The 9,804-nt window shown below is 31.9% G+C and overlaps 1 protein-coding gene across 1 annotated transcript; it reads left to right on the top strand.

Moving 5' to 3' along the window:
* The first annotated feature begins 704 nt into the window (after positions 1-704).
* LOC132053153 (two-component response regulator ARR17-like) lies at positions 705-3,831 on the top strand. The gene is made up of 5 exons (XM_059445037.1): positions 705-1,298; positions 2,694-2,773; positions 2,895-2,972; positions 3,091-3,161; positions 3,493-3,831. Exons 1-5 carry the CDS (start codon positions 1,154-1,156, stop codon positions 3,578-3,580), a joined length of 462 nt encoding a protein of 153 aa, XP_059301020.1. The 5' UTR covers positions 705-1,153; the 3' UTR covers positions 3,581-3,831.
* The last annotated feature ends 5,973 nt before the right edge of the window (positions 3,832-9,804 follow it).

Genomic DNA, 9,804 nt, shown 5'->3' with positions numbered 1-9,804 from the left:
TTAGCAGCCAGGTTGTATCCATTGCTTTCAAAATACTCTCTATTTTGCCTGCACATACTTTGGATCCTATCTCATTCTGACCATATCAAATAGATATTTTCTCAGACCTACTTCCCATTTTTTTAATAAAAAACAACAATGGATTATTTAATTATTACCCTCAAAATAAAAACATAAGTACATGCACAAAATATCTCTATAACGACATCCTTATATAATAATAAGGTTTTTCGCGGCACCAATTTTTTATGTTATATTTGACCTCTAAAACAACTTTTTATCTATAACAATAACAACCATCTTTATAACGGTATGTTTTTTTGTAAAATTACCCCTCTATAACAATTTTTTTTTTTTTTGGTCATAAATAATTAACCATCTTTGTAGAAGTAGAATTTCGGAAATTACCAATAATAAGTCTAGCGATACTTACCGAATATTTTGATACTTTAATACACTGTATATATAAAGAATATTATATGAATATATATTTCCATCATTAAAAGATTAGATTTTCTGTCTTTATACAAATTGTGATTAAGCTTAGAATTTTACATCTTTTTTGGTATAACAATTAAATATTATTTAAATATCAAATTTTGTTATTGGTGCATAACAACGGGTTACTGTAGCCGTCAAAATATCTCGAAACAAATGATGCATGGATTTATATCTTCTCTTTCTTTCTTTTTTTGAAATTAAAAAGAATGAGCTGGAGGGAGGATCTGAGGAACAGAGCAGATAATGATACTGTAATTTTGATATACAATATATACGAGAGAAAAAAAAAAAAAAAAAAAAAAAAAGAGGATTTGAGAGATGGAATACATCGAATCAAGAAAACCAAAATTTGAGATCACGAAACATCTGTGACCACTTTTGATTTTATTTTTTTGTGATTCCTTCCCTTAAACACACCCTCAACCCCCACTTGTTCAAAATCTTTTCTTCATATTCCCAAGAAATTCCAAGAATCTTTCTTTTCCTTTCAACCCCCCACTTTAAATACCCACCAATTACATTGCTTTTTCTTTACACTTACATTCTTTATTCTTCCTTCTTTCTTGCATGTTCTTCTTCTTCTAGCATCTCTTATCCCTAATATTGTCAAGTGAAATATTTGTGTGTTTTACTAAGTGGGGTGAAAAAAAGAATGGATTTTTATTCTTCTTCTTCGACAAATTCAAGGGGGATAGGGGAACCTTGTCCTGCTGATGAACCACATGTTCTAGCTGTTGATGACAACCTTGTTGATCGTAAACTTGTTGAGAGATTACTCAAGAAATCCTCTTGCAAAGGTAATACTTCTCTATTTCTTCCCTTGTCTTATTTTCTTTAGTTAATTTTGGACAATAAATAGGACAATGTATGTGTTTCGGTTTCTATTTATCTAACAAAAAAAGAGCTGTATACTGCTTCTGTCCCATTTATGTGGTACTTGAATTCGAGAGTCAAAACGTTCAAATTCTGCGTTAATTGGGACATAGAATTTTGAAGTTTGTTAAAATAAAATTTACATATTTGAAGACTATGTTAAAAGTACTATAAGTTAAATATGTTTGAATCTCTCTATCTTATTCTCCATCAATATATAAAATCTTGAATTTTTCTCAAGCGTGGCATTATATATGCAAGAAAAACCATTCCTCGAAAGAGAAAATATGAAGAACATGATAAAGATTAAAGTTATTAAATATACATACTTATGTTGACTCCATTATCACATGGGAGTAATAATAGGTTTAGGTGAAATTCATGTTAATGTTTAATTTTCTTCGACGTTATTTAATGGTAGAATATTTATTTTTCAATTTAGGTCTAGGAATATTTAGGATACTTATTTTCTTGTGAAGTCTAGGTTCTACATTTATCATAAAATATTTAAGTAACATATTCTTCTTATTTTTTAATCTTTATTTACTTATAAATAATGAAGTACTCTTCTATCTTAAAAAAAATGCAGAAAACAATAGACAATGAATAATACAATGAATTTATTCATCATTCTCTTTCGTTTCCTCCCTAGATAGTCTGATTTTTTTCATAATTTTGGATATTCTATGACATCATCTGTCCCTCTTATTCCTCAAGGAATGGTAATTAAAGAAAATTTAAAAGAAAAAAATGAGAAGAGTCTATGGGGAAAAAGGGTAAACGTGTAGGAAAAGTAAAATGATACCGATTTATATGACTTTAGGGTCAACCTTTTAGATATGCCAACCTTTTTGTATACGTGATCACACTGATTTTTTTGTGTTTGGCTCATATCTTTCCGAATCCTTTGATGTAGACTTTTAGACTCAATTTATGTCATTCTCACTATTTTTCTATTTTTACAAAAATAATAACATAATAGTATTATATATAGGAAAAGAATTGCGTCCTAACTAGCTCGGTATGGCCGGAAGTTAATGCAACATGCTTCGAGTTGATTCATCTGTACCTAGTAAAGATAATTTTATCTATTTCAGATCACATGTAGTAATAACTAAGCTAAAGTATGCTAGTTCTATTCGACACAAATCTTGATTAGTCGGGCTAATCGGCCTCGAACTACCAGATATTGTTAAATTGGAAAAAAGAATCTTTCAATTGTTTAGCTCTGACATGGGTTCTAACATGAGTGTGAAACATCATTTGATTATTTGAATAAATTGGATCTATGGTTTCTAAAATTTGTGAGTTTGTTTCAGTGACAACTGCAGAAAATGGTTTGAGGGCCTTGGAGTACTTGGGTTTGGGAACTGATCAGGAGCACTCTACAAATGGCAATGTAATTGTTTCTTGAATTAAATAGTTATAGATTTTTATATTTGCTTTCTTTCTGCAAGGGATGTTAGTACTATTGTTTATGATCTTTTCTTTCCCCTCCTTTTTTGTGTTTATTTCAACAGGGTTCAAAGGTTAATATGATAATAACAGATTATTGCATGCCAGGAATGACTGGTTATGAGCTGCTTAAGAAAATCAAGGTAGTCTTCACTTGACTGTTTAACATTCTTTAAAGATTACTGTTTTTGTCATTCTTCAATTAGTTTTTCCCCAAGAGGGTTTTTCTAGCACAAATTTGATTAGTTGAAATGCAAGCAGGAATCCTCGATCTTGAAGGATGTACCAGTCGTGATTATGTCATCTGAGAACATCCCGACCCGAATTGATCAGTAAGTTTATCATTGGCTACTTTAACTACCAAAAATGTTCGAGTTTTGAACTCTGTCATGTTAAAATAGATTTCGAGATACTTTATAATTGCTTTCCTTCTACTTTAGAATCTGTATTAATGATAGAATATTTATTTTCCTTCTTTAGTTTAGGATTATATAAGGAAATAATATATTTCCTTTTATTTTATTCCCTTTATTTCTCTATAAATAGTGATGTAGTGAATAATATAATGAGTTTATCATCACGTTCTTTGATTTTTCTCTCTAGTTTCTCCGTTATCCATGATATGTAACTAATCAAATAAATACAATTTTGTGAAATGAACAGATGCATGGAAGAAGGGGCTCAGATGTTCATGCTGAAACCTCTCAAACATTCTGATGTCAAGAGATTACGATGTCAACTAATGCAATGACAATAATAGAGTAATATTTTATCTTCTAGATAAAATGAAGAGAGAAAAAAAAAAAAAAACTGTGAAATATTTTGCATAAGAGGGATGATTATGAGAGTTCTCAGACTGATAATGTTTGATTGCGGTATGCATGATATACAAAGAATTAATCCCTGTTTTCACAAGGCACAAATGAATTGTGAGTTTATTATAGGATTAAAAGCATCAAGGGAAGCACATTTCCCCTTTGGTCACCTTAATACCTAACATAACTGGGGCCAAACAGACTGTTTGATAGCTTTAATCTGACGTTTTATTTTCTTGATAATTGTTCATCAGCATTGTCAATACTCAGTTAACTCTCTATAGATAAAATAGACCTGATTCCATCAGCACAAAAAGGTAAATGACTGAATATTCTGCTTCTGAATTTCTTCCTTTCTCCCACCTTTGTGTTTTAGAGACAGAGCTAAGATTTTTACTTTATGGGTTATGCATTTCAAAACGACAACTTCAAGTGATAATAATTGAGTCTAAATCTAATATTTGTACATATTTATTGAGTTTCTTGATACAAATACACTTTTTGAGCAAAAGCTACTAGTAAGCCCATACCCGAGCTTCTAGCTCTGTCCCCGCTGTCTATAAGCTGGTAATTTCAGACCATAAAATGTGGTATTTCAACAGCAGTAGTGCACTATGAATGCCTTTCATAGTTATAATCCAACATAGCAGAGCGTCAACATTTTGTTTCTCTTGGAAATAAATATATCATTTTTGTAAGGTTTTTAACCAAAGGCCTTTAAGCCTTAAGGAAACAAAATTGATTGCAAAGAGAAGACAAAGGAGTAATTGAGGAAAATGATTTTAAAACCACAAATTCTTATGGTCAAGGACAAACTTGTAGCTGGAAAATACTTGGCACCTATCTAGACAACATATAATAAGTGCCTGCCCCAGTCAATCAAGTACCAACTAAACATCATAGGAGTAATATTTTGGAACCTCGTGAATAATAATTTGTGGCCGCAAATTTCCTTTTGTTTTAAGGGAAACAAATAATAGCTGAGAAGTAAACTAGCAGAATACAAGGTAAAATACTATCCAACAACCTAAGTTGAAACTTTAAAAAACATTAATGAACCTATGAATTTCGACAGCTAATCAGAAGTTAATCTTGCTATGAATTCAAGACTCAAAAACCAGTTCTATAAATTGTGAGTATTGTCAGAAATGTTTGTGATGGTGATGTTGATGTCTGTGTTCATCTAATCCAAAACACTGCAAAACAGGAAAAGAGGCCACAAAGAGACACCTCTTTAACATAGAGAATGTAGAGGACACTACTAAACAAGGGCAACAACAACATGCCAATATTCTTGGCCTCTCTCTCTTTCCTTCATGGTTGTGGTGGTGATGACCCATCTTTTTTATTTTCACCTGAACATACAAAACCAATGATTACCCACAACTCAATTTGCAAAATGACAAACGCCCCTTATGAAAACTCTGATAATTTAGCAAAAAGATCAAATCTTTGATAAAAATATGATCAACAACTCAGGCAGAGAGCATAGATTACCTTGAGATAAGAACCTCCTCTTTCTTGTTCTAATTCTTAAGCTAAAAGAAAATCAATAGCGAGAGTTATAATACAGATTTATGACAAGGAGGTTATGGAGGAGATTGGTTGGAAGTTGAATAGCTGTATCAAAGCAGAAAAATTTGGGAGGAAGACTATTTGTAGTTGAATTGAAAAAGAGTTATAAAGCGTGTGAATTTAGTGTTGGGTCATGGGTGTCACAATTATAGTCATTTGGCAAGTAGCTTGTACCCTACTAATATAAAATTTCAGCAAATTGGTTAATTACAAGTCTAATTTAATTGGACCAAAAATCAGACGTGGCGTTAAGTAGGTGGTTTAGTTGATATTGACAATAATTAGAATATGAAAAAGGGCATATTCTTTTCTCAAAGGTTAGGGGACAATGATTATAGTACTAGTTTGTTAATAGGGTAGTACTGCTTCGGATAGATGTGGAGACAAATCCAATATTTTAAGGTAAGATTGGAAAATACAGATTCATTGCTACTTGTAATAGTGTATGAATATGTAATTTTAAAATATGTTTAATTATATATAGAGCTTGAGTAGTCAATAAATTGCACTCACTTTCATTAGCTGCAACTATAGCTTTGACAATAGTGTAGGAGTAATGTGTTTGAAAAGAGAAGTGAGCTATCACCCGTTAAGTTTAGATGTTTGATCCTCTGATGTTTTTTTTTTTTTTTTTTTTTGCCACTTGTTCATGGTATTAAAGCTATTTTGTATTATTAAACTCGAAATGTGTGGCTAATCTTGCTTAGCTTCTCGGTGTTTAAGGATAAAAGAGAAATTTAGTTAGCATATACTCTCTGTTCGCAACCATAAGACATACTCATTTCACCTACTTGGCTTTGAATTTGGCAAATTCCAATTTTCAGAAGAAATTAACGGCATTATTTAGCTTTAAGTTGTAATAAGTAAATTACAGCTATCAGATTTTATTTTTATGAGACGGCATGATATGAGATAAGCACTAAAGGAAATTGGAGATCTTTCTTTTTAAATTCTTTTTCTTATTACATTGAGGATTAGGGCCTAGGGGAGGAAATTGAGAACGGATGAGTGAGAATAGACACGTCTATCATGCTGCATATTTTGAGTCCGGAACCAAAATGACCCAATAAAAACGGACCTGAACCAAAATATCCAAAAACAAAAAAAAATGCTACAATAGTAACTTTAACGCAAAAAAGATTTTACTGCGTTAAAAGACTTAACCATAACGGCTCGATTAAGTCCTTTAACACAGTAAAATACTGCGTTAAAGGAGCTCCTTTTTTTTTATCTTTTTTTTTTTTTGTTAAACTCTCTTTGTTTTACATTTCACACTTTTTTACGGACTTTAGTCATAGATTAATCATGCTTGGGGACTCCAGAATTTGAATATTTTATATAGAACCCGACTTATTTTTGTGCTATTAATAAGGTAGGCTCAATACATCAAAGATACGCAAAATTTCGGATTGTCCATTTAGTGGTTGAAAAGTGCTCAAAGTCCATTTTTGTTTGAAGACTTGTTGTCATTAGCTTTAAGTCCATTTTTGTTTGAAGACTTGTTGTCATTAGCTTGAGTTTTTATCCCACCTTGAGGGTGGAATAACTAATCCCGGGATAACTTATCTCAGGATTAGTTATCCCGGGATAATTTGTTTCCATCCAAACGAAACGAAATAAAAATGACAACAAGTCTTCTAACAAAAATGGACTTCAAGCACTTTTCAACCACTAAAACAACAATCTGAAATTTTGCGTATCCTTGATGTATTGAGCCTACCTTATTAATAACACAATAAGTCTTCAAACAAAAATGGACTTCGAGCACTTTTCAACCACTAAAACGACTGTCCGAAGTTTTGCTTATCCTTGATGTATTGAGCCTACCTTATTAATCGCACAAAAATAAATAGGGTGCTATATAAAATATTGAAGTTTCGGAGTCTCGAAGCATGATTAATCTATGGCTAAAGTACGTAAAAAAATGTGAAAATGTAAAAGAAAGAGGAGTTTAACCATAAGAAGAAAAGAAAAACAAAAATAAGGAAGAGCTCCTTTAACGCAGTAATATCCTGCGTTAAAGGACTTAACCGCTCCGTTACGATTAAGTCCTTTAACGCGATATTTTACTGCGTTAAAGGCACTTTTGTACCTCTTTTTTTTCTAGGGTATTTTGGTTCAACCTCTTTTAATGGGTCATTTTGACTCCGGACTCGCATATTTTTACCGATATTAGAAGCCTTGATGGTGAATTTAAAAAGAATTATTAATAGAGAGGAGCCGCTTCCCCCACTATATATATATATATATTATTTAATCAAAACTTTAGGTAAGGAGAAAGTCTCTATCTGAATTAAAGAGGAATTTGTGCTTGTGTGGGGAAAGGAAGGAGCTACGACTTCCTCTTAGTCTTTTTTTTTTTTTTTTCAATTATATATTTATAATGATGATGTTCGAGTCGGTCACAATTGTACATTGCGATATGGGCAGCAGAAATGGCCAGCTAAACCAACCCTTTATTTGAGTAGGGTTGGGTTAAGATTTCTTTAGCCCATATAGAAGTGAGGGCATACGGGGGGGTGGACTGCCAAATTATTGTGAGGCCAGAAAAGAATAATAAATTAATTAATTTAAAAAAATATATAAATAAATTAAACAAAAAGATAAAAAGTAATGAGAAAAAAGAATGTACTTACTACTAAGTAATAAATTAGAAACTGGAGTATTACTTTTTATTCTTAGAATTTATATTATGTTTAATTTCTTTTGAAGGTGATTTGCATTAGTGATCAAAAATAATAATTTATATTTGTTCTCTTAAAAAACATTTCTTCTATGATATGAATTTGCGCAAGAATGTGTGGTAGAAGATTCTATTTCATATTGCAAAGGTTTCATACCAAAAATCAATTAGAAAATGTTTACTTCGGAAGACGAAAAAACTTAAAGTGTTGGCCCGTCTAGCAGCGGCTTTGCGTAAATTTTATTGAATTTACCCGTTGCCCGGCCTTGTAAAAGGGCCAGCCCGTCCTAGCCCATTTAATCCTTTGGCCCTTTAGAGCTGAGTTGGGTTGGACTGAGCCAGCCCATTTTGACACCTCTAGTCACAATTTCTTCTTTAATTTAGCCTTTCTTTTTTGTGGTTATTAGTTTCCTTAGTTTGACACCAAATCTTTAAACTTGAGATTCTCTAAATCTTGTCATCCTAACTTAATTCCGTCTTCTAAAAATGTAAACTTTGATGAAAGCCAAAATAAAAATTCTGATACGTAGATAACTTTTAAGTAGTTTAACCGAGTTTTGGGTTAAAATTGTCCCCTATCTATGGGAGTAGGTTCATTTTCGTCCCTCAAATATTACCCTGAACACATTTGATCCCTTATCTATGGGAGTAGGTTCATTTTGGTCCCTCAAATATAACACTAAGCATATTTAATCCCTTAACTATGCTAAAGTGGGGCACTTTTGGTTCCCCTAATAGAACCGTTTAAAAAGTAACGGGGCTAAACCCATGAGACACTCACGTGACTCGTAAAAGGCTAAACCCATCGGACAAAATGCAAAGCAGATTAATGGCATTTCTCTAAAAAAATGCAATTCATATAAGATATTAGCAAAGCAACTCATAATATTTGGATCATATGATTGGTAACCAACTCTTAAACGATAATCACAAAGACACATGGAACCGTTCCACTTATTTTGGAAGCATGTGAATATAAAGTTATTTTTGTTAAATATTAAAAAAATCAAAATTCTTTTTAACAACTGTTATAAATTATCTTAATTGTGGAACCACTCCAATTTTTTTCGGAAGCATGTGAACGCAAATTTTAATATATAAGATAAAGTTTCTGCCTGTTTTAAAAAATCAGCTTCTTCTTCTTCCAGCCAATTGAAGCTTTCTACATAGAGGCTAGGGCTTTTTCCGGTGAAGTGTTTCTTCATATGAAGTTGGGGAGAAAGGCGAATGAGTTTAGTATCTTTGTCCAATGGGTTTAGCCTCTTACAAGTCACTTGCCAGTGTCCACGGGTTTAACATGCCATTACTTTTAAAGCTAGTTCTATTAGGGGAACCAAAAGTGCCCCACTATAGCATAGTTAAGGGATTAAATATGCTTAGCGTTACATTTAAGGGACCAAAATGAACCTACTCCCATAGATAAGGGATCAAATATGCTCACGGTAATATTTGAGGGACCAAAATAAACATACTCCCATAGATAAGGGACAATTTTAACCCAAAACTCTAGTTTAAACACTCAAGCTCAAGTTAGTTCTCATAATAATTTATGATTAAGGAGATGACACGAGTGAATGATGGACATCAGAATCAAGAGTTGTAGTATTGTAGAAGAGGACCGACTTACTAAAAGATAAAGTTGGGAAGATCTATATATATATATATATATGGATAGGAGTCAGAGAAGGCATCATTGTTTTATCTTCAAAAAGGAAAAATAGTTTAAAGCAAAAGTCTTCTCTTTTAAAAAGTATTAATAAATTTTTACAGACTTTGTATTCGTAACAAACACTAATATAATAAAGTTTTGGATACGGAGCATAAATCACCATGTTATATTAATCGTGTTTATCAAATTTCTACTTTGTTTCGTTTTAAACATGTAAAATTAATTTAACAATT

The sequence above is a fragment of the Lycium ferocissimum genome, chromosome 1, assembly GCF_029784015.1.
Source record: "Lycium ferocissimum isolate CSIRO_LF1 chromosome 1, AGI_CSIRO_Lferr_CH_V1, whole genome shotgun sequence".
In the NCBI taxonomy this organism is placed as follows: domain Eukaryota; kingdom Viridiplantae; phylum Streptophyta; class Magnoliopsida; order Solanales; family Solanaceae; genus Lycium; species Lycium ferocissimum.
This window is presented reverse-complemented; position numbering and strand designations above follow the sequence as displayed.